At 36.4% G+C, this 26,682-nt stretch overlaps 1 protein-coding gene across 14 annotated transcripts in view; it reads right to left on the reverse strand.

Annotated features, from left to right (window-relative positions):
* The window catches only part of CASK (calcium/calmodulin dependent serine protein kinase), a 361,531-nt gene that overhangs the window by 59,216 nt on the left and 275,633 nt on the right, over positions 1-26,682 (reverse strand). For 10 of the 14 annotated variants that reach the window (XM_019747873.3, XM_019747872.3, XM_019747868.3 and 7 more), the window contains exons 11-12: positions 24,000-24,017; positions 14,874-14,995 (exon numbers count right to left, since the gene is read on the reverse strand). In XM_019747873.3, coding sequence (XP_019603432.1) covers positions 14,874-14,995; positions 24,000-24,017 — 140 coding nt within the window. The remainder of the gene's footprint in view (positions 1-14,873; positions 14,996-23,999; positions 24,018-26,682) is intronic. The other 4 variants (XM_019747875.3, XM_019747874.3, XM_019747869.3 and 1 more) reach the window with 1 other exon arrangement.

Below are 26,682 nucleotides of genomic sequence, written 5' to 3' on the forward strand. Positions count from 1 at the left end.
AAACATGGTGAAACAGGTAAATAAAAAGTCATCAACGGATGGAAATTTGAACGCAATGTAACTTAAAAGTTTTTAAAACAGGAGTCAGAAATATGCAGCTTTTCAACTTCTCATTCCTATGGGTCATCTTCATATTGTATGTTGCCTATGAGGTGAAATTCAGGGTTCGAAGTTCAAATCCAGGTGGAGTTTTGTTAAGGTCTGGGGGCAAGTGATAGGTGGTTGGATTTTGAGAACAAATGAAAGCTTCAGCTTCTCTTTCTTAGCACACTTTACCTCCTCCCTGAGTCCATTATGTATAAAGAATATACAGAATAATGTGATTTGGGACTTTGTCTGTTTTGGACTTTCAGCTAAAGTCCAGAGGCAAGGCCAGTAGGAAGTAAGTGGCACTAAGTGGGCTAGGAAACTGCCAGATCATCCCTCTAGGGCTTGCTGAAAGGTGGCCAAAATGGTCCTTCCACACTCATCCCAGCACCCATTCTGCCTACAGAAGCTGAAGCCTGGAATCTGTAGGAATCACAGGATGAGGAGAGCATGTATTTGATTTTCCCTTTCCCTTCCTGATGGGGAAGAAAGGAGAGGGAGTTGCCCCCTTCCTCGTGCAAGTGAAGGATGGTGGATGCTCCAAAAGAATCAAGCACGGAAACTGGAGGTGCCAGCAAGGAGAGCTCACTATCTCATTCTTTGGAGGGATGCTTGCTGAGTTGCAGCAACTTACAAGGCCTGTCTTCGTGCACCAGGAAGGAGCCCGGTGTGAGAAAGTGCTTGGGGGCAGCTTGATATGTGGTGTTTGGGGTTCCAAGTGAAAAGGGACTGTTGCCTCTTTCCTGGCTGGAGGCTACCAGGGGCAGCCCTTGATGGCAGGATGAGGGCAGTCCACACTGGTGTTGTATGCTGGGGCCAGAATGTGTGTGTTTCTCACTGAGTCAAGTTGCTGTCTCAGAAAGTAATCTGGCTGGAGCCTTCTTGATGGAACCTGCCCAAGAAAGCTGTCTGCACAGAGTAAGTGGACCCAGAAGTTAAGTAGCTGTGCGGTAACAGCTGGGGGCAGAAGCAACCCAGGACAGGGTCAACATCTGGATGTCTGCCACACCGAAGGCATTAACAGACAAGGGGGGCAATGGCTGCATGAGGGACAAGATTATAGAACATGCTGTTTAAGCACTTCTTTCTTTTTTCCACAAACAGACTCTTGAATTCTTTGATATTCTGTAACAGTACTTAAGCATGGGACTGAGTACACAGTAGATGTTTAATACATGTTTCTTTAAAAAACAAATGAGTATTTGAGCTGGTGCATAGGAACTATAAATAGACATACTTTTTAAAAAATTCAGAGTAACATAAAAATAAACAGTGGGAATACTTATTTCTTAGCCTGTTTCTTTAGGAGCCAGATATCATTTATCTTCAGTCCTGCTTGTGTAGTTAAAAAATTTCCTGCAAAATTAAGAAATTATATTTTGACCACATTTAATTTTTTTGTTTTTTGTTTTGTATGTTTCAAGTATGGCTTACTTCACAAGTTTTCAAGGTAGAAGGGATCTTAGATATTAACATGATTCAAATCCTCCATTTTAAGAAGGAGAAAGCTGAGGTCCAGTGAGGCAAAGTGACAAGCTCAGGGTCCTGCAGCCAGAGCAGCAGTGACTAGATCGTGGCCGCCTGGTGAGCTGTCCTTTCTTTTGTACCAGATTAGAATTCAGTAATACACAAAGTCTCATGTCAGGGAGATATCTTAGCAAATACTTGGGGAAAGAACTGTAGAAAATGCCATTTACAGGTTGTAGGAAAAAAATACACTAAATATGACTTGAAGGATATCTACCAATCAACTATAAGCCTTGCCCTGTTAAATAATGTTAGAATCCTAATCCTTTTAGGGCCAGATGGTAAATATTTCAGGCTTTGAAGGCCATTTGAACTCTGTCACAACCACTCAATCCTGCTGTGTATGAGAAGACAGCCATTAACAACTCATAAGTGAATAGGCATGGCTGGGTTACAATAAAACTTTACTTACAAGAACAGGTGGCTGGCTGGATTTGGCCTGAGAGCTGCATCTGGCTGTTCTAGAAGCTTAAATTCAAGGTTGATTGAAATGACAAAATATATTTCCTTTGCTATTTGCTTTCCTGAAATTTGAAGATATCACGTGTATTTGTAAAGCTGAGGTATGGAGGGTGAGGCAGAGGGAGGGAGGGAAGAATATTAATAAATTATCCCCAGAGAGAAAACAAGAATGAATTGATTATTGTTTGTTTTCTCTTTCAAATGAAATTATATTTACCCAGCCTCAGCACTTTTTATTTAAAGAAAAAGGCAAAATGAGGAAATATGAACAGCTGCAAGGGGAACAGACTGTTTCACACTGTCTCCCTCACAGGCAGGCCTGCTCTCGGCCAGTCTCTGGCACTGGGTCAGGTATGACCACACACAGCTACAGACACGCTTTATCTTTCTGTCAAGGAGCACGAGCACAGTTCCATTAGGAGGGAACATTCTGTATTTGAGACGGGGTGTTTTAAACAAAGCAGAATAAAGTGAGTGGTAACGTTAAATTCAACTCTCCTGAGATTGTACTTTCAAACATAAAGACGATGAAATCAGTTTATATGTCACTTTTTATTTACATTCAAAACACTAAATCGTTTCATGTGTTACCATACTTCATTATATCTCACTGTCTTCTCTGATTTCTAGTCCTCAAATAGAAACCTTTGTTTTGCTCATAGTTTATACCCAGCTTTTAGCAAGATCAACATTTAAAATGTGACGGCTGGCAGAGAACCTGTAAAGTTACTGTCACTGGGTTATGTGTCCCACTAGGTTTTTAGTACAGAGAAAACCAAATCCAAGGACCAGAAGGTATATTTGTTGAGAAAGATTGTAACTTTTGTAACTAGACTGCAGACATGGGCTAAATAATGAATGGATTTGTAGAGTTGCAGGGAACCCTGAAGATACTGAAGAAGCTCCTTGCTGGAGAAGAACTGAAGTGTTCAAGAGTCAAATAGTTACAAAGTATGTAATGAAATGTGCCTGTGACCCTAGTAAAACAGATAATAACACAGATCACAAGTTTACACTGCACAACAATGATGGAATTGAAATAACTTATACTGGAAATAGAGACTATCTTATTAAGACTACATTGTTTTGAAGAACCTATGTGATTAGGAACAAAGTTCCAATGTCACATCTTTTCAGTGAACCCAGCAGATCAGTCATATCCAACAGAATTAAAAAAATACATTTGAAACCCAGCAAAATGTTAGGGAAAGAAGATTTATTACTAAAATATAAGGAACTGATATCCAACTACTGCACTGGAGCTGATTTTCAGAAATTAGAGATCGGAGAAATCTTCTGAGATCTAAAATCTATTTGTCTCCTGCTCAAGTTTATATATAAACTTGCTGTCTCTTGGTTAAAAATATGAAAACGCCCTTTTAAATATCTTTGGCATCATTAAACATGACACAGTCCAAACTAGGAAAAGAGCAGTATATTTAACAGCGGCTTAAAGATTGCATGATGAGAAATATAAGTGTGAAAGAAACACACTACAAAATTTAAAATGGCATTTTCAAAAATTTAAGGAGCTATAATTAAACTTTGGGAGGAACTGACATAACCTGCCCATCTTACAAATCTATGAACAATTATGCGTCATTGGGATATTATGATTTACAAAAAAATTAAAATCACCTAGGACATTTTTTCTTTTTTATGAGATACAAAAATGCCTACTTATCAGCACTAAAAATTGTTTTTCCTAAAAATTTAGATTCTACAAAATTTCTGAAAATCAGTTTTTAACAAATAGCTGAAGAAAGCACTCAAAGATTTGTCATGCAGATGATTCTTCATCTGGATGGAGATAAAGCCACATTCATCTGAAGAGTGAACTTCCATTTTATTTGCACATTATCCTTCACCATTTGTACTACGTGCTAACTTTCCCTCTAGAAGTTCTGAAAACGTGTAAATAGCTAAATTTTATAACTCTTAAACTAAACTTGTTTCTTACATTTAAAAAACGGGCATCAACTCCACAAATCTAGTGACCGTACTAAAGTAGCAGGAGTCTCACTTTGGCATTTAGACTTTCTCTGGAGGAAGGTTCAGGGCTGCTACCAATACTATGGTCCAGCTTATATTGGGCAATTCAAGTCAGAAATGGACACCCGATATACTGCATATTGTATTTAGTGGCCAATAAGAATGTTCCTGGAAGCCCTTGAGTTAGACATCCCAGGAAAGCTTTAGCCTAAGAGTACAGCAGTGCAATGCTAGCTTAAATCAAGTTATAAATAATGTATTACAGAATTGTACACCTGAAATCTATGTAACTTTACTAACAATTGTCATCCCAATAAACTTTAATTAAAAAAAAGTTTTAGAAAATTACGATGGGGTGATTACTTGAAATCTTAAAAAGGGGCCCGCTGGCTTAGTAATATGCTACTGTAACTAAATCCATTATGACAGTTTTCTTCTGACAGCAAATAGGAAACTAAAAATTAGTGTATCTGGGCCATCTGAAGATTTCATGAAAGAGTTGTAAAAAATACTTGGGATTATGTAAGCGAAGGTACCCCTAAGGAGGCTTGCTTGGCTTACGTTTTATTTGTCTGTGTATAGACCTGCTTTTAAGTCCCATTAGAACATTGTACTTACGGGGATTTAGTTTTGAATTTAGGAAATTAAGACTTCCTTGACCTTTTAGTTCAATCTAAAAAGACTGTCCCTTTGGTGGACTAACAGTGTTAAGCTACTGTGGCGGATTTCTGTCAGCTCTTTCTGAGAAACTCAAACCCTGGCCTCAGATGACCTAACTTGACTGTTCTCTAGGCCTTTTGCAGTTGCCAAATAACGCTAAAATTGAACCCTGTAAGAAACAAATCATAATGTTTATTCTTGAGCAAACAAAAGAAAGCATGAGGAAAAAGCCTATATAGATGAAATAGCAGGGTTTATTTTGCTTTTAATAAAAAACTTTCTGAAATGGGGCACTTTTTAATACTAGATACAAGAGTTTGCCCAACTGAGAAATTTCACTATGATATAAATTTCTTTTCTATTAAAAAAACCCAATAACACCTGAAACTAAAAAAACAATTATTAAAAAAAACACACACTAAAAACATTTTTAAAGTGTTAAAACCTCATTTCCTAATGAGCTCTTCTGCAATAATATTTAAATGATATTTACACTAAATGAATATACTATTAATAATTTGCTGCTTTAAAAGAAAACATTTACATTAGGTGTGTCTGTCATATACTATTTTATGTAATTACAGATGCAGTACAATAATTTCTGACTTATGATATGACTTTTATTTTGCATAGGTAAACACCAAGCTTTGGTACAAGTAGCTGTAGCAAAAATGAATTTCTGTTGTGGAAAGTTAAGAGAGAAGAAAACAAAAACAGTCTAGCAGAAGTGGTTTTATGGTATAATGTTTGAAGGGCCACAAAGAGAAGAAACAGCTAAGTTCTTGGATTGTGAATGCTGCAAGCCAATCCCATTGAATGTTCTTTAACTGAATTCCTTTGAACCCTGTAAGAAACAAATCATAATGCTTATTCTTGAGCAAACAAAAGAAAGCATGAGGAAAAAGCCTATACTGCATTCCTTTCTAGGGGGAAATCCCCTCCTTTCCTTGAAAATAGCATGAAGAAGAATCAGTGCTTGCAGCACTCTGAAGGCTTTTTGAACATTCCTTTGCCTTCTGGTAAGGTTGGCTGTGATGTCATAAAAAGAGAATGGCACCCGGTGGGAAACACTGGTACCGTGGATAAGCCGATTCATTATTCTTGGTATTTCAGAGTAAATTCCAATCCCTGTTTTAAGGAGTAATTCATCTGAACAAATGAGGGAACTAGAGGGACTCCTGTAGTTAATAATACTTTCAGTGAAAACCACACCTTCCTTTTACAAAGATGTAGAATATAGGAGCTAACTTGGAGCCCAGATAGAGCAATTGCCTGGGGATGGAACTAATAAGGCTGAATTCCCTACTACCAGACAGCTTTACTTTGAAAATTTGGTTTCTCCTATTACATAACTGTCTACCATAAAACACTGACATTGGATGAATGAAACAACAAAATGTGGTATACACAATGAAATATTTTTCAGTCTTTAAAAGGAAGGAAATTCTGACACATGCTACAACATGAATGAACCTTGAGCACACTATGTTAGGTGAAATAAGCCAGTCACAAAAGAACAAATATGGTATGATTCCACTTATAATGTGAGGTACCTACAGTAGTCAAATTCGCTGAGACAGAAAGTAGAATGGTGGCTGCCAGAGGCTGGGAGAGAAGGAAATGGTGAGTTGGTGTTTAAGGGGTACAGAGTTTCATTTGGGGAAGCTGAAAAACTTCTGGAGGTGCATGGTGGTGACAGTTGCACAACAGTGTGAATGCACTCAATGCCACTGAACTGGACATTTAAAAATTAAATGTCCAGTCCAGTTAAAAATTCACAATGGTAAATTTTATGTTATGCACATTTTACCACAGAAAAAGACAAAAAGATTGATATTATGTCAAATAAAATCTACAGAAAAGCTGTGAACTTTGGGAAATGACAAACATGTATTTGAATGTAGAAGAAATTAACTAAAAGAATAAACTAAAAGCTGTCCTTTTGAGAAGGTACCCCCCCATTGCAAAATACATAAAACTATGTAATTCATCATGTTTTTAAACAAAAAAGATAATTTGGAGTTCTTCCACAGGGCACAACTACATGTTGGTTAATAAAACAGTTCTTGGGAAAGAAGAACAAATTCAACATTTTAAAGTCAGTAAAAAGTAAAGTGTTAGCCATAGAAGTAAATATTGAGATGGGGAAATCAGTGTAATGACCCTGTGAAAGCTACTGGAATGACCCTTTCAGTGGGCTCTGTGAGCACTGCAGAGGGCAGGCAGCTTGGCTTTGCTAGACAGGTGTTAGGACACAGGGACAATGCCAGGAGACACTGGAAACCGATGTTTGTAGTGGCAGCAATGGATTCTAAATGACACTATGGGATCCACAGTACACAATAACCCATAGCACATGGAAGAAACTGCCAACAGTGCTTTCCCTTAAAATAACACAAAAAGGGTAAAACAGATTTTCTTAAATAAAAAGAAATATGTTACTTTTCATTTTTTCACTTTTAAAAGATTTAATTGAGATATCATTTATAAACTGTACAATGTCCCTGTGTAAGTGGATGATGATTTTTGGTAAATTCATACAGTTATACAACCATCATCTCAATCCAGTTTTAGAACATTTCCTTCATTTCTGAAAGTTCCGTTGTGTTATATCTAAGAACTCTCTGCCTAATCCAAGGTAATGAAAATTTACTCCTATATTTTAAAAGTTTTATAGTTTTAAGTTTACAATGGATCTATGATCCATCTTGTGGAAATTTTTGTGTATGGTGTGAGGTTAAGGGTCTAAGTTCATTTCTCTGCCATATGGACATCCAGTTGTTCCAGTACCATGTTTAAAAAACAAAACACTATTCCTTCCCCACTGAATTGCTTTGGCACCTTTGTTGAAAATTAATTGATAATAAATAATAAATAAACAAACCCTCATACAAGGATTTATTTCTGAACTCTATTCTGTTCCATTGATCTATGTCTATCTTTACACCAATACCATACTATTTTCATTACTGTAGCATTATAGTAACCTTTGAAATCAGTTCTCCAACTGTTTTTCTGTTTTCAAAACTGTTTTGTCATTTCCATACAAATTTTAAGATCAGCTTGTCAACTTCTACAAAAAGAAAAATCTGTGGGGATGTTGATAAAGGTTACATTGACTCTACAGATCAATATGGGGAAAACTGCCATCTTAACTATATCGAGTCCTCTAATCCAACAATATGATATCTCTCTCCATTTATTTAGATTTTCTTTCAGCAACATTTGTAGTTTTTAGTGTACATGCCCTATACTTCTTTTGTGCCATCCACTAAATATTTTACTCTTTTTGATAGCATTGTGAATTTCTTTAATTTTATTTTCACATGATTCAATACTTGTATATAGAAGTATAGTTAATTTTTATATATTGATCTTGTACCCTGAAATCTTGATAAACTTGCCATTAGTTCTAGTAGATCATTCATAGATTCCTTAGGATTTTCTACATACAAGACTATTTCTCAGGTGGCCGGATGGCTCAGTTGGTTAGAGCATGAGCTCTGAACGGCAGGGTTGCCGGTTCGATTCCCACATGGGCCGGTGGGCTGCACCCTCCACAACTAGATTGAAGACAACGAGCTGCCGCTGAGCTGCCGGAGGGGTGGCCGGATGGCTTAGTTGGTTAGAGCATGAGCTCTGAAACGGTGACTGGACTTGGAGCTGAGCTGCACCCTCCACAACTAGACTGAAGGACAACGACTTGTAGCTGCTGGACCCTGGAGAAACACACTGTTCCCCGATAGTCCCCAATTAAAATAAAAAGTTAAAAAAATTTCTCTGCAAGAAGATGGTATTACTTCTTCCTTTCTAATCTGCATGCCTTGAATTTCTTTTTCTTGCCTTACTGCACTGGCCAGAATCTCCAGTACAATGTTGAATAGAGGTGGTAGGAGTGGACAGTCCTTGTTTTGTTTCTGCTTGTATTAGTTTTCTATTGCTGCTTAACAAATGACCATATACCTTAGTAGCTCTTGGGGGGGAGGGAGTTAAGTTTATTGATATCTACATTAAGAATGAAGAAAAACTACTTTGAAAATATTCAGGACATATGATATCGCTAGCTCTCTTTACCCCCGGAATTTTGTTTTAAGTGGTACTTTTCTACTGACACTGATACTGCCATACACTGATGGAAACAGATATGGGAGATTTTGCCCATCCAGTTAGTAACAGTGGAATGAGAGAGCCCAGTACCCAAAGTGAGCAGCAGCGCACTTCAATCTCCAGCCCCAGGAGGTAAGCAATACAAGAACCACCACCACTGGCCCACTGTCCAGCTGGTTTCATATTTGCCAAAGCGGATTCTTAAGACGGCATGGGACCCTGAGAAGGTACCAGTAGCTCAGTCTTTGAAGGTCCTCAGATAGGCTTTATTATTCCAGACATTTAAGTGCCAGTCGACTGGACTATAAATTCATGGGAAACTTAACTTTGGCATTTCCTGACTGGTAATCTATTTAAACATCCAAATTTAACAGTGTATCAACTTATTTCTCAGACCCCAACTGGCTCAAAAACATCAAATTACTGCAGAAGTTCCATTTTTTTCCCTTTAGGAAACTTCTAAGTTCTAAAAATATGCTGTTCCCAAATATGACTACTAATTTAATATCATCTCAAAAAAGCAAAATAGTAAATCAAGAGTTGTAATTTTCCAGTGCTAACTCCAGGTCAGATAGAAAATCTCTCTAACTTTCCCTAAACAGTAAACAATTATAAAAATAGATGTCAGTAATATTAAATATGGAGGATTCCAGATATGTTTATTTCTAATGCAATATTTAAAACTATTACTTGATCTATTATAAAAATCTACTTATAAATTAATATAAAACTGCTAAATTGAGTTGTTACTGCAGTTAATTTTTGTTTTATTAATCTAATCACTGATTATATTTTTAGAAAAAATAATTTTAGGATTTCCCACAAAAATAATCTTAATTAGGTGGGGTATCACATTTACTATGGAAACAGCAGTATGTAATAAATGTTAACAGCTGTTCGGATGTATGACAGATGGTGGGTAAATGTTTAAAACTTAGTTGTCAGAGTTTGGCAGAGACAGATAAATGTCATTTAACAATGTTTTAGAACACTGTTGACTTACAAAATAAACATTTATTCTGTAATAAGAACATTTCCATAAGAAATTGAGAAGACTGAGAATCACCACCAAGTAACACTTGCAAAATGCTTTTTATCTAAAAATAAACTTGATTTTTCAGTCCATCAAAAATACGTCCATCATCTGACCATCCAATTTATCACATACAAGTTCCAGCCCAAAACTGATTCAAAATATCATTAAAAGATACAATTATAGTTTAACACCAATTCCCAAGAAAGCCTGATTAAGGAACAACAGGGTCACATTTCACTATTTTATATTAGATGTGGGTAATTCACACTCACACCTGAAGAATCAGTTCTGGGCAAAGTCAGTTTTCCATGCTGTACTGGGCTGAATACTGTCCCCTCAAAATTAATGTCTACCCAGAACCTCAGAATGTGACCTTATTTGGAAATAGGGTCTTCACAGATATAATTAAGATGAGGTCATACTGGAGCAGGGTGGCCCCTAAATCCAATGACTGATGTCCTTATAGAAGGACATGTGTAGACACAGAGTCACACATACAGAGGAGAACTCCATATGAAGATGAATGCAGAGATTGGAGTGATGCATTTACAAGCCAAGAAACACCAAGGAGGGCTGGCAACTACTAGGAGCTGGAAGAGGCAAGGAAGGATTCTTCCCTGGAGGCTTTGGAGGGAGCATGGCCCTACTGCACATTCATTTAGGATTTCTGACCTCCAGAACTGTGAGAGAATCATTTTTACTATTTTAAGCCTCCCAGTTTGTGGTACTTTGTTATGGCAGCTTTATCAAATTCTATCGTACTACAATTGATCTATGTATTTCATACACAGATCATCTCTGCACAGTGCTTTTAATTTCTGAAAGTAGACACACTGGAATAAGCTGGGCCAAGCACAGCTCCTCCTCAAGCCTCTATTTCTTCCCACAAAATGATGAGCAAGCAGCATGTCTTGTGGAGCAGCAGGTGGAACTGGTTGGGTAGCAAATATTTAGAGATTCTGGATCTATTTGTAACTACAGATTAAACTAGGTATATTTTACTAGAATTTAAATAAGAAGCATTTCCCCCTTCAGTGGAACCACAGTATTTCTTCTTTGGTTTTACTGTAAATTCTTTCAACCTGACAGATGTTTTGTTTCCTCCAAACAAATGCTAACAATGTTTCCTCGAATTTTGAGCTTGTTATTGTTTTAAAAGTACAATTAGAAAAAATAAAGTACTTGATGAACTTTTAGTCTTCCATAGGAACTTAATACTAGTTCTTTTCGTCAGCTTAAAAATTGTGGCTTCAAACTTAGCTATTTAGAGTATCATTGAATTAATAGGAATTATTTAAATGTAATAAAGATATTTCATAACATGGCTCAGTAACAATCAATCCATGGTCCACAAAGCTGTGGCATTAGGTGTCACTACTTGGAATCCTTAAAAAGGAAGCAACGTTGATTTTGCAAAAACAAAACAATAAGTAGTTACCAGAGGGAAAGGGGGGAGGGGGATGTAGAAGACGGTAAAGGGGGTCAAATATATGGTGATGGAAGGAGAACTGACTTCAGGTGGTGAACACACAATGTGATATACAGATGATGTATTATAGAATTGTACACTTGAAACCTATGTAATTTTACTAACCAATGTCACCCCAATAAATTTAATAAAAACTGAAAACAAAACAAAACGAAACAAAAAACCGAAACAATGCAAATCTAAGCTTGGGATATAGAACATTAGAATGAAGAAAAACTAATGGTCAAAGTTGGAAAAGCTTCTTCTCAAGAGTTGGTCATATCATGTTCCTTTTTTGTGCCTACTCTAAACATTTAAATATTAATTTAAATTAAAAAGAATTTAATGGGGCGGCTGGTTGGCTCAGTGGTTAGAGCGCAGTGCTCACACCAAGGTCGTCGGTTCGATTCCCACATGGGCCAGTGAGCTGCGCCCCCCCCCCCCAACTAGATTGAAGGCAATGACTTGACAAGGAGCTGATGGGTCCTGGAAGGGCACACTGTTCCCCAATAAAAAAGAAATTAAAAAAAAATTTAATAGCTAGATTTCTGTATGTGGCAGCCACTTGAATTCTTCATTGATTACATTATTGGTAATGCAGTCTGTTAGCTCTGCAACAAGAGCTTAATGAACTGTATTTATGGGCTGTTGGTTATGAGGGCATATTCTAATGATGGCTTAGGTCATTCATGATTAAGCTTTCATTGAAGGACAGCTCAGTTTCGTTCTTCAGAACCAAATGCATCCCAACCCTGTCCAGTCATTTCAGGAGGGAAAAGGGGTTCCCATGCAGCACTTGTCTGCCAAATTCTGCAGACATGGTGTCACTTTACTGGGCACAATTCATTTTCAGTCCCCCATCTCCTTTTCAAGGAGCAGATGCTGATACTGCAGATACAACTTTACAATTCATAAACATCCAAGAGAAGTTTAAGCATGTTTTTCCTCACTAAAATCTGAGTCTCTTCTGAAGTTGTAACAGTGTCTACCCAAGAATGCAGCAGTTATTCAAAAATAAATGTTTCCAGTGAGGTCTGCGAAGTTCATCATTGGGCAATAACTGGCAGCCTGGCTCAGCTCCACAGTCCAGTCTGTGTCCGACCATCCTCCCCTCCTTGTAAAAACTAGCAATGTTCTTGCATTTCCCCTGCGGTTTCATGCTTGCAGTGCTCAGACACGTTGTTACGTTAGTAAGAAAAATGCAACTTCAAAAACCAATTTGGGCTTCTCTGAGCCTTTAAATGACAAGAAGTCCTTGATCTAAAGAAGGTCAGTGAATCTTAGCAAAGACCTAACCACTGACTATACTTAAATAACCCAAATCTCCATGCTCTGCTGCAGTTTCTGTCATATATCCTGCATACGAGTTCTAGTAAAGGGTTGACTTCTATGGGAAATTGACAATTGGGAAAACTTTCTGCATCATATGAAGCAATGAAAGAACAATAGATATTTAAACAACCAATGAATAGAGGTCAAACTTTGCTTCAAATAGCACATAACAATGACAACCATGATGATGATGATGAAAAAGAAGGAGGAGGAGAAGAAGGAGGAATGCTAGCAATTATCCATAAAATAGAACGAATTTCAAAGGTTTTTGGTACCTAAGTAACAGTTATTTGAAATGAACTTAATCTGAAATGTCCTCAAATTACTTGAGATAAATTACACTAAAGAGAAGAGCTATTTCCTTATCTTCCTGAGCACATTTTTAGCTTTATGAGGCAAAATTGACAAATACAATTATAAGAGGATTTCCACAATCAAGTTAATTAACACATCCGTCACCTCACATATTTTTTTTTTGGATGAGAACACTTAAGTCTACTCTCTTAGCAAATTTCAATCACACAATACAGTATTGTCAACTATAGTCACCATGTGCTACTTTAGATTCTCAGGCCTGATTCATCTTATAACTGAAAGTCTGTACCCTTTTACCAACTTTTCTCCATTTCCCCTATCCCCGCAGCCAGGGGCAACCATCATTCTACAATTCTACTCTGTTTCCATTTTCCCCCCCTAAGATTCTACGTGTAAGTGATACCATGCAGTATTTGTCTTTCTCTATATGGCTTATTTTACTTTTAAAAACTATGTTTCCCAGCTCTTTTGCAGCTGCGTAGGCATGTAACTAGTACTTGCTAATGGAATGTGGGCAAAAGTGATATAGCCCATTTCCAGCCTTGACCCTGAAAAAGTCTCCATTTTCTTTCATTAGCTAGCTGGGTGTAAAGAATGCAGTGGAAGATTCCAAAGCCCTGGGGGATGGCAGTGGAAGATACCTGAATCCATGAATGACTATGTGGAAGAGACCTCCCTCATCCACTTGCATTAGACGGTGATGTGAGCAAGAATAAAATAAAAAAGTCAAACTAATTTTAAAAATTTGATAATTAATTTGATTTGACCAAATTTATGGAAAGAAACAATTGCTAGTTAGATTCCTATGACTGCGCTTAGGGGGAAGTTGAAATGTAATGCAACACTCTCAGCTTAGTTTTCCCCAAACTAGTCCTCATTAATTTGACAGGATTGTGAATAAAAGTTCTGTGCCAAAATTAGTTTGAAAAATACTCTTAATCAGATTTCTTTGCTACAGGACATATCAGGGGTGTTAATATACTAACATCCATTGTAAATCTATACAAAGGGAATAAAGTACGTAGCATTTCCCACACTTATTTAGTCAATCAATAATTTAGCCAATAAATTTAAGATCACTCCCCCCCCAATGGTAACACCCATCACCATCTCCCAGAGCAATATTCTGTAGAATCCATTCTGGAAAATTTTCCTTTAATTTGCATCATATGGTGCATTGATCAGAGTTGACACCAAAAATTACAGGCACCCCAAAGCAAATATCATTCTCTTAAGGAACATTTTTCTTGTAAAAAGACTAATATGTACTAGTAGACTAATATACGCTAAGAAACTTTTCACTGCTGAAGTGGACCAAGTTCTCTCAGAAAGGCATTTTCCTTAAATGTGACTGAAATGAAGGTACATGTGAATTGTCAGCTTCTGATTTTTCTTTGCATCTCAATCCGCTGTCAATGTAGCCTGTCAAATTTAATATTGGAGTATATTCTTATGTTTTAAGAAGACACTGAGTCTATGAAAACTGGCAATAATAAATATGAAATGTGTGAACACAGTCCATTGCACAATATCTTACTGTCTTTTCTCTCTCCTATATTCATGCTTGAGGTGCAGTGTTTTAAAACAATGTTTAAAGCAATAAAAAGTAATCAAAGCTAAGGTCAATGGATTCTTTTAACAGAGATACACACACATACATACACATAATTTTTCACTGTGACTTGTTAGGCTGTATTGCATTTGTGCTATATACAACATAGCACTTTATTTCAATTATGAATCTGTGATGGATGATTTCCCACATTTCTCTCAGACTTAAGGCAACTGAAAAGGACTGTTATGATGGACATCTGCAAATTCATGTAAAGTAAAAACGGTATGCTAAACATTCAACTTACCAAAAAATTAATGAAAAGAAAGACTTACATCTAGTAGTGTGTGAAGATGCTGATCCTGGAAAACACTGTGTAGAAAATCTAAGTCCTTTTCACTGCAGTCTGTAAGTGCATGAATTTCTTCCAGGCTGTCTAGCACCTGTGAGACTGCTCCTAAGGGGAACAAACAGAAAAGAAACAGCCAGTACAGAAAGTCAATGTCAAACTAACCTTTGTAACCTAAATCTTGCACTTCGGAACAATGGACTAACAAACAGAACTTCAAAGGTTAGTATCTGTAGTGAAGGATAGACTTAAATGAGTTTCATATCACTGAAGGAGAGAGTATTTTCAGTGAGTTTACGTTCTTAATAATGTATTGTATGCTCCTCATTTTTCAAAGTAAATGGAAGCTTGTCTTACGCGAATTAAGGAAATTCATCAACTCTAATTGAGTTAGAAGATCTGGGTGCAGCAAGTTATATACATCAGAAGAATGTGGGTTCCATGACCCCATGATGTTTTGCAGTATTACAGAAATAACACAGGTGAACCTTTCACACACATGCATTCCATCAAGAACAGAAGGAAGGTAAAGCTAACTGTAGATCTTAGGGACAAACCTTCAAAACGGGAGCTCCTGTGGTGTAAAACAGGCTTCTTAGGATTTTTAAGGCTCAAACTTAAGTTAACAAATATCCTAGTCCATTCTTTTTCCTTCCTTTGCATATAAAGTCAAAAGAACCAAGTTGTTCTCAGTCCATTGGGCCTTTTTTTATTCAGAAGACAAAGACAAAGGGTAAGTACACTGATTGACACTTCCAAATATCATATTAAATATTAGGGCAGATCATTTTTGCATGGCAAAGCAAATGGTAGTGTGGTCACTTTCTTTACATTTCCTTTTATAACCAGGAATTCTGAGAGGTATCAGCTGGCAAGATACATACTGAATAGTAACGAAGTCACTTACACAGACTTAAAGAAATGATTAGGCTATGTATTCTGCAGACAACTTGTACATACATACATACTCCAGAGAAAGAAAAGAACTCTGAGAGGCGAGGCTTCAGAATATTAGCATACATGGTGTTAGAGAAATTCTAACAATAAGAGCCTCATTACACAATTAAGTCTTGGATCAGTAGTTTTCAACCAGAGGCGATTTTGCTCCCCAGGGGGGACATTTGGCAATGGCTGGAGACATTTTTGGTTGTCACAATTGTGGTGGTGGGGAACAGGTTGTGCTACTGTCATCTAGTGGGTAGAGACCTGGGATGCTATTAAACATTCTACAATGCCAAGGACAGCTCCCTACCCCCAAGAAAGAATTATGCAGCCTAAAATGTCAATAGAAACCCTGCTTTAGATAAAGATAAAAATCTCGAATCTTTCTGTTCTAGAACTCTGTGCTGTTTCTAATTACTTCTGGTCTTGGACTTTATCCATTTGCATACACTTATTGGTGAGAATGTAAATGAGTACCACTGTTTCAGAAAGCAATCTGGTAACATACACCCAAGAGCCTTAAAAATGCTCATGCACTTTCAGAAATACCATTTACAAACACCCAACTTAAGAAAAAAATAGAAAATGTAGAAAAATATTTATTTATAAGGATATTTATCATATAAGATGGAAAAATAGCTGATAGAGAATGATTGCATAAATTATAGACCATCCATATAATGGAATATATAGCCAAATGAAAATTGTTTTTGAAGAATTTTAAAGACATAGAAAAAACCTCATGATATAAAATTCAAGAAAGCAGAATAGAAAACCACATAAACTACATATTCCCAATTATGATTGAAAAAAATACACATACACAAACTCAGAAAAAAACCAGAATGAAATACACCAAAAGGGTAACAGGAATTATCTTTATTTTCCTATTTATACTTCATTTTGTTCTCATCCATATGTTCCAAGTTTTCCACACTAGAAAATAAAAGTTGCTATATAAGCAACTGCTTTGTGCAGTACTATTTAATTATATTAAAGATTTGGAGCTTAAGCCACAAGTCAAGTGGTTATCCATGTGGGAATTACTGTGGCTAATTTTTAAAAACTTTATGACTATTTATTTTGAGATCATTGCAGATTCACATGCAGTTGAAGGAAATAATACAGAGATCTCTCATCATGTACCTTCACCCGATTTCCCCCAATGGTGAGGTAACATCTTGTGAAACTCATACAACACCACAACCGAGATACTGACACTGATACAAGTCAAGCTACAGAATATTTCTGTCACCACAAGGATCCTTCCTGTTGCCCCTTTATAGTCACACTCATTTCCCAACTATCCAACCCCTCCTAACCCCTAACAACTACTAATTTGTTCTTCATTTCTAAAATTTTGTCATTTCAAGTGTGCTAAATAAATGAAAACATACAGTGTGTAACCTTTTGGGATTGGCTTTTTTGACCCATCATAATTCTCTGGCGATTCATCCAGGTTGTTGCATGTACCAATAGTTTAATCCTTTTTAATGTTGGGTCATAGTCCATGGCATGGATGTACCATAGTTTAACCATTCACTGTTGAAGGGACTGTGGATGCTTTTAAATTTTGAATAATTACACTTACCTATAAGGTGGAAATCAGTTCGCATTTCCCCTGCTATTCCTGAAAAGATTAATCTAATCGACTTCCTTCAACCTACTCTTTCAAGATTTTTACTTTGTTCTGAGTAGGAAAGAAAACCTGGAAATTAGATCAAAGCCAGCTCATTCGTCATCCCTTACTGAGAGCCTTAGAAAGCAAGAGATGATGTGAAGAAATTAGTCCCAAATGTCCCACTGAATTTCTGACACCAACACACTATCAACCACACAATTAAATGGTACCAGGTTTATAAAATTACTAAAGTCAGTTCTAAACTTCTGAACTTATGAAACTACAATAAAAAAATACTAGTGAAAATTTTTTCTGTATATTAAAAAAATTCAACGTATATCAGAAACCTAGTTATCATTTTCACTCAGTTATCTTAGTGAAATCTTATCTAGTTTTTATTGTTTCTTTCCAGCATCGCTGATGCTGATATAGTCTAGGTAGCAGTTTATTAATACTATAAGATTAAAATAAAACGACACTGTATCTAGCAAATACTAAGATGGCAAGTGTAATGGCTGTGAAGTAACTTGGGCTGTACCAGACCAGGGACGTATCATTTGTTGGTCTGTGAACTCCCAAAGCTCTGTTATTCCTGTCCCACTAACACACTCCACTGGTAACCCTATGTGTGCACTTGCTCACTATTCTTTTCTCTGTCTCATGTGAGGTCCATAAGGCAGGTCTATATTTGATTCATTTTATAACATCCACAAAGTATTCACTGAATTAATTCAGTACTAAAGAAACATCATAATAACAGCAGCTCCCAATTCTTGAGTGTTTATTTATTATGTGCCAGGCACATCCCCAGGACAACACAGTAAGGTAGATATATTACCCGACTTTTCCAGACAGGGAACTGCGCTTCAGAGAGGCCAAGGAAGGTCACAGCTCTAAGTGGCGGAGTCAGGACTCAATTCCGGTGTGTCTGTCTCCGAAGTCTATGCTTTAACTGACTTACTAATTGGACATACCAGGAAACACAGGGGAAACCTTTAACAAGAAGCTACACGTGGTTTATGCATGGATGTGGAGGTGAAAAAAGAACTTGAACCCTATCGGGTCAGGCAATAACCAAAACCTTTATTGAACGTTCCTGCTTTTTGCCAGATGCTAGGCAGGGGCTTCAGAGAAAACAGGTGTAATCTCTGGCCTCGAGGAAGGGACTTTCAGGCTGCTGTGTAAAGTGCACAGCCTATTCTATACCCTGATGTAAATGTGACATAGAGGAGGTAAAAACAAAGTGGCATTGAAGAAGGCTTCCTAGAGCCTCAGAGAGGAGATGGATGAGCAGGAATTCAACACCTTCACCTAGGGTCTAATCTGCTTGTAAGGGCCCAGGGGATGCTTTGTTGGAAAGCACAAAGGCATCTATTAGCCTATGTTTCCAGGAGGCAAGACCCAGCAGGTCAACAGTTCTATTTAACCTCCTTGAATCTGTTACCTTTTCTGAACTGATTTATAGTCTTATCTTGTACTCTAATGTGATTAACTTTGTGAATTTCCAATCACGAAAGGAAGCATTTCCATAGCTGTACTCAAGTTGCCTATTGCAAACTCTGAAATGTGCCCCTAATTTTAAGTTTCTGTAATTAGGTAGGAAAATTGGTTTTTAATCAATTTTTCCTTCCTCGTTTAAAAGTGAACACATTTTTGGTCTAACTTCAAAATCTTTCTTCACCCTTGATAATTTTAACACTTTCCATTGACACCTCTTCTAGTTCTGTTATTTCTTTCTTTGGGTATGACCAGCAGAACCACAGAATACATTCTTAGTCTGATAGGCGTGTGTAATTGATTTCTGTAGTTCAGTATCAAGTCCATCAAAAAGTCCCATAATTTTTCCAATTCATTATAAAATATAAATGTATACAAAGACATTTCTAGGGCTTTCCCATTGCTATTTGTTTTAAACACAGAGGCAGCAGTAATAATTAATACAACACACACACACACACACACACACACTTAAGCTGCTACTAATATTTATTTTGTTGATCATTACTGTCATATCTGAAAGAACTCTTCACTTTTCTCAAAAACTGAATAGGGTGTTTTTTTCTATAAGACCTTTGTATAAACTTGTAACTACCTTGAAGAAAATCAATAAATAAAGAGCACGAGTTCACCTCCTTAGAGGCCAATTTATTTAATGGCAGGATGTAGGTATCCTATTCACATTTGCATTCCAGGCTTCACTTGCAGAGTGCTTTGTACAAAAAAACACAATAAAAACATGTTTAATTAAAATGATTTTTCCTGAGCAAATTCTGAAAAATTAAAAATAAAAGTATTATAACAAAATCACAGAAAACATTTAATTTTATAGCAGTTTCCTTAAAGTCATAGTGAAGATTATTTTAATACTTGTATTTGTATAACAGTTTATGATTTCCAAAGTGCTTTTATACTTATTACCTTATATGATTCCACAATAACCCTGTCCTGCAAGTAAGTATTTTTATATTTGAAAAATCAGAGGCTCAGCAGGGTTAAATGACCCTGGGGCCACAGCAGTGAGCAGAAGAGTGAGACCTAGAACTCAGGTCTCTAACAATCCACTCTAGACTGGCGCCCCCTGAAACCATATCGCACCCTCAACAAGGCAGCTGAATAATTTGCATTTGGTAATGAGATGATACCTAATTTCTATTCTCTCTTTAATCTCAATTCTATTTACCATATAAGGTTTATTTTCTGAGACTTTGGTCCAAACTTTCACAATGATAAATTTATTAGAAAGCAATCAAGCCTTGCCTTCAGAACAGTACTTTAATTTCTGCATGACTCATTTGGTAATAAGTTTGTATCTAAAAATTAGGTTGATAATCGAACATTTTAACTGTGAACATTTCTATTTTTTCTAAAAAATCTCACTGATACAAACAAGTTTCTCAAAAGTTTTCTGCTGCTATTATGAAATAATAGTCAAAAAAGGCATAAATCTGTCAAATGTTGTAAAACTGTCCCTGAGTCTATTTCTTTAAAGAGGAATATGCTTTTAAGGTCAATAAAAACATTGAGTCTAAAAGAATTTCATTACAAGAGTGAAAAAATTTCATAAAAAAGTTGACTGAGTAAAAATAACCTGAAGGGAGGACAGAAAAATAAATAGTAGAATGTTTAAACAAAAAAGTTCTCAAAGTAGGGTGGGTCTGTCTTAAAACTATTTCCCTCTATGTTTTACTATGAAAAATTTCAAACATATAACATTGAAAGAATTGTACTCACCACCTAGATTCTACAATTGCTAACAGTTTGTGATATTTGCAACATCAGTACACTTCACCCCTAAACACTTTAGCATGGATTTTAATATTTCTCTCTTTTTCAGGTAAAATTTACGTAGAGCGAAATATACAAATCTTAAGTGTACCATTCAATGAGTTTTGATAAATATATACACTGCCTACCCATGTATGCAGTTTTTTCAGTAACAAAGATTTGTATATGTATATTTAAAAAATTATATGTATAGTTATAAAAGCTAGTATCACTGAGAAAATTCAGCATCTGAATCTAGTCTAGCTTCGTCTGAAGAGTTATTAGTAACCTCTCTTTCCTACCATGTTAGCAATCCTATTTCTACAACACTGAATCTCTACACAGACATTCATATCACCCACTCAGTCAAAGCCCCCTCTTTGCAAGCACAATAGCATTAAAAAAAAAATCTGCTAAGGTATAATTTATTAAGTTAAAATTCCCCAATTTAAGTGTACATTTTCATTACTTCAAAAAGAGTTCCCTCAGGGCGGCCAGATGGCTCAGTTGGTTAGAACATGAGCTCTGAACAGCAGGGTTGCCCGTTCCATTCCCAGATGGGCCAGTGAGCTGTGCCCTCCACAACTAGATTGAAGACAATGAGCTGCCACTGAGCTGCCCGGAGGGGCGGCGGGATGGCTCACTCAGTTGGTTAGAGCGAGAGCTCTCAACAACAAGGTTGCCAATTCAATTCCCGCATGGGATGGTGGGCTGCGCCCCCTGGAACTAAAGATTGAAAACGGCAACTGGATTTGGAGCTGAGCTGCACCCTCCACAATTAGATTGAAGGATAACGATGTGGAGCTGATGGGCCCTGGAGAAACACACTGTTCCCCAATATTCCCCAATTAAAAAAAAAAAAAAAGAGTTCCCTCATGTTCCTTTGCAACCAATCTCTTCCCTCTACCCCTACCCCCTGGACAACACCTTTTATTCCCACTGTACAAAGCAAATTCTGGCTATCAATCAAGTTATAAGCAATAAGCAATTCTGTAATGGAAATTGTATTTTGGATTTAAGCAGCTGAGCTGTATCTAATTGAAGTTATTAAAACTTATACATGGTGATAAATGCTTTAGATTCTTTATGTATAGATTATAGTACAGATAACTTAAAATTTATTAGTTAAAAGAAGTAAACTCTCCAAATATATTCTGTTAGCGTACAGATGCTATAATTCTAATACCGTTATGCTTGTTAAAATAGTCTCTGTTTCCAAACAATAACATCATTGGGCACAAATTTGTCAAAATACTTGAAATAACATTCTGCTGGTTGTTAATGCCCATTCAAATAAAGCTTCACAACTAAGGAAAAGCACTACCTGCTACCTCCAAGATGCTTTCATTCCCAAATGACTTGATAGGTCTGCTGACTTTGTGTTTTTTAAAAGGAGAGGGGTGCTAAATCTGGAGAAACAAAAGCAGTTACATATGGGAAGAGCCTTACACTTCAACAGTCATTAACTTTTATGTGGCAGGCAGCCTCTAAGATGGCCCCCAAGATCCCTGCCTCCTGGTATTCATGCCCTTGTATAATCAATCCCTGCCCTGGAGTGTGGGCTGGACTTACTACCTCACTTGTAATGAACAGAATAGGGCAGAAGAGATAGGATGTCACTTCTGAGATGAGATTCTAGACTATGGCTTCTGTCTTGGGCCCTCTCTCTCTTACTTTCGCCCTCCTTCTCTGATCATTCATGCTGAGGGAAGCAAGCTTCTGTGTTGTGGCCAGCCCTACGGAGAGGTCCAATAGCGAGTGAGGATCTGAAGCCTGTCAGCAACCATGTGAGTGAGTTTAGAAGAGGATTGCCCTGCAGTTGGGCCTTCACATGAGATCACAGCTCCGAACGAAGGCTTGACTGCAGTCTCATGAGATCTTGAGCCAGAGGCCCCCAGCTAAGCCATGCCCAGATTCCTGACTCATGGAAACTGAGATGCTAAATGCTGCTTTGCAGTTATTCATTGCATAGCAACAGATAACTAATATACTGTGATATTTTTATACAGTCATATGCTAGTTCACGATGTATTGGTCAACAACAGACCACATATACAATGGTGCTTCCATAAGATTATAATGGAGCTGAAAAATTCCTATTGCTTAGTGACGTCACAGCTGTCATAATGTCATAGTGCAACGTATTACTCATGTGTTTGTGGTGATGCTGGTGTAAACAAACCTACTGTGCCACCAGTCACATAAAAGTATAGCACACACTATTACACCTAGGTTTGTGTAAGTGCACTCTATGATGTCCGCACAACGATGAAATTGCCTAATGATACATTTCTGAGAACGTATCCCCATTGTTAATCCATGCATGACTGTATTAAATCTGCAGCAATTTGAGCTACAAGTAATTAATGCAACAAAATGGGACAATGAATTCAATTATTAGCTTCCAGATTTTCTAATTTATCTTTGTTTCTTATATATTTTTCCTCCAGGAAGCACAATGTTAAGGTAAAGTTTATCCTTTTGTTTTAATTGAAATTATTATTGAGATAATTATAGATTCATATGCAGTTGTAGAAATAATACAGAGATCCCTTGTATACTTTGCTCAGTTTCCCCACTGGTGACATTTGACAAAACTACAGTATAATATTACAACTGGAATACTGACATGGATGCAATCCAACCATCTTACTCAGATTGCCTTAGTTTTACTTGTATTCATTTGTGCATGTGTGTGTAATTTCTACCATACTTTTTACTTTATATTCTCACATACTCAAATTATATCCCTTTGTAATATAAATCTAGCCATTACATTATTCTTTATCAATATTCTTTCTGATGGTAAAACTTAAGAGACATGAATTCAGGAGTTTATTTCATAGCGCCATATTAATAAACTGAAAATAGTAACAGAGAGTAATAAAAACTGCTTATAGATTATGTAATTGTCGAAGGAAAATTCACTTACCCTGACAGTTTTCTTGAAAGCAAACTACAAAATAAAATGTTACCCTCTCCCCAGATTTAATGTATTTATGCTTGAAATTGAGATGTGAAATAATATTAAGTACAGTTAAAATTTTAACACTGCCTCTTTTTCCTCTTATGAAAGAAGTGAGAAGTTAATATTATTTGTATAACAATGCTTCAGGAAATCAACATATCTAAGTTTTTAGTTTATGATCAGGCAGTGTTAAAATTCATAATTAAACATCTAAACACAAACAGCCAAGGAAAAAGTCAAGCTGATTATAAACCATGCAAAGCCAAACACTTCTGCATAAAAGATTAAACCTTAGAGGAAAACAAAGGGATACCTACTTTCTGCTGCTAGAAGTCCTAGGAGGAAGGCAGCATATGGACAAACAACAAACAGTATGATTTTAGAGCAAGCAGGTTATCAAGCCACAGTTGGGCCCAGTAGATGAGCCCAGGAAGCGTGGTTCCCCAGCTGAGCCCAAAGTGAGCCCCTGTGTTCCATGAGCACATTCACTGGGACTGTTCAGGGTTTCAGTTGTCAAAACACTGGGTTCTGATTCTGACTTCTTTGATTTGAAATATGAGAACAGAATATTTCCACTTTGGACTATTAAGTAACAGAGCGTCAATGTACTGTTTATCATAAGATTAAACTCAACAAATTACAGTGAATGTATAACAGACTAATTGCAATAACCAAATATATGGTGATGGAAGGAGAACTGACTGGGTGGTGAGCACACAATGTGACATATAGATGATGTATTACAGAATTGTACACTTGAAATCTATATCATTTTACTAACCATTGTCACCCCAATAAATTTAATAAAAAATAAAATAAAAAGCATCAAATGCAAAAAAAGAAAAAAATCTCTTTTATAAAAATTGTTTTAGGTGGTGAACACACACAATGGGATTTATAGATGATGTAATACAGAATTGTACACCTGAAATCTATGTAATTTTACTAACAATTGTCACCCCAATAAATTTAAAAAATAAAAAAAATTGTTTTAGAATGTAAACAGCATACCTGAACATATATGACAAATTAGGAAGCTAGTTTGTTTTAAATTCATTTTTAAATTGTAATTTTAAATAGAATTTTGGGGGGACCGAAATAGGATTGTCAGCTTTTAATTTTGTCAAAGAAGGTCATTAAATATATCTCACAACCTACCATTTATCATCATTTCATAGAAAGAACAGAAAAGGCTTTATTTAAAGATGAAAAACGGACAGTCCATCTCAAGAAAGGGTAGTTGGTCACCTTACACTGTTCTCTCTCTAACCCCTCCTTCCGTATGCTCTCACTCGCTCCCTACAAGCACATGCTCTATGATCAGTTTTCTTTTTTTGCCATGGGCTTGAAAGAACTTTCGGGAAATGATGAAAAGTGCTTTGTGTTTTGTACTGTAAAACAAACCCATGCCAATTTAAAAAGGAAGACAGTGAAAATGATAATGTAGGGAACTTAAAATAAATGATGCAGAATTTAAAGATTAGAATTAAACAGAGAAGAATTTAGGTTTGAAAATTAATGAAAATATTAAAAAAGTAAAAATAAAATAAAAATATAGATGTGTTAATTTATGAAACTGTAAAGTTCTTATGTGAATCCAGGTAAAATACATAATAGGTCTTTTTGCAACTGACCATACAACCATTACTGTTGGTTGCAGAACAGGAAACTTGCTGGCAGATAGCTATTTGATAAATTATGCTGATAAAATATTATAATGCCTCCCTTTAAATGGCTTAGGAATTAAAAATTAATTTTAGGAACATACAAATAATTCCTGATAGCTATGTGAAAGTTAGGGAAATATTAAAATTTTATTCAAAATTTTCTTTCCTCTTTGACTTCTGAGTATATACAAACTTTCTCGTCATTTAGGGTAGGTGATCAGGCATGTACATTGCATAATAATTCATCTATATTTTATCTGTAGCAGCTGGACAGTGCTACTTAAAGATATTTCAGAGACAGACCTTTAGCATATCAAATGAAGATATAGGCTACTTACAAAATCATTAAGATCCAGAAAATTTTTTTAAAAGACAAAAAAAAAAAAAAAAATAGTGTGTGACTGCAAGAAAGGGAAGAAGAAACGCGAAATTGTGAGCAACACATTTGAAGGCTTTCAGGCTACCTGTAAGACAGTGTAAGACATTTCTTTTTTTTTTGTTTGTTTAAAAAGCAAGTACTGTTATCAGAAACTATTTCAGCCATATCATTTAGAAGTTATACTAAAAAACAGAAAAAATTGGGCAATAAAAATGCATTTAATAGAAAATAAGCATGTCTATAACTATAGACAATTTCTTTCCCTAAAAGAAAAACCCAACTTTTCACAGAAAGGAACACTTAAGAGCTCATTAAACTCTTACTTACTAGGCAGAGGCACATATTAAGGGGCAACATTAAAGATCAGGTCTGTGAAGCTATTGCAAGGATCATACTGCTCTGTAGGCCCATTTCTAAAGGTGAAAATGGTATTAAATATATTCCAAATATGCAACTATATCATGTAGTCACAGCACAATATAAAATCATTACTGGAACCACTCCCCCTAGATAGGGTCAAGTGTAATCTAAGTATGAGGAGAGAAGAAAGAGGTTCCTAGCTAACAAACAACAACAAAAAGCTACAGGTGAAGGGAACAAAATGACCAGGAGGAAAGATATGAAACAATAGGGAGCACTGGGGAACATACCTATAAACTCAACCATGGCCTTGCCTTTCATGTGGTAAGGGCTCTGGGTAATTACTGAGTCAGAACAAGAGGAAAACAGCAAGGTCTTCTCCTCAGAGTCTCTTCTCTAAGATTCCCATTTCTGAATGTTTTTGGAAATCACCTTCACTCAAAAGAGGAAGACTCACATCCCAATTGGTAAAAGTCAAAATGAGGAACTATATAGCTGCTGGAATGGAAAACTTAATCCAGTTATTTTGTACAAGATATAAACACATGCCAATTTGTAAGAAACTCTCTCTGTGTATGTGTATGTGTATGTGAA

Source organism: Rhinolophus sinicus, chromosome 18, assembly GCF_057876585.1.
Source record: "Rhinolophus sinicus isolate RSI-liver-muscle chromosome 18, RSI-T2T, whole genome shotgun sequence".
Lineage (NCBI taxonomy): Eukaryota > Metazoa > Chordata > Mammalia > Chiroptera > Rhinolophidae > Rhinolophus > Rhinolophus sinicus.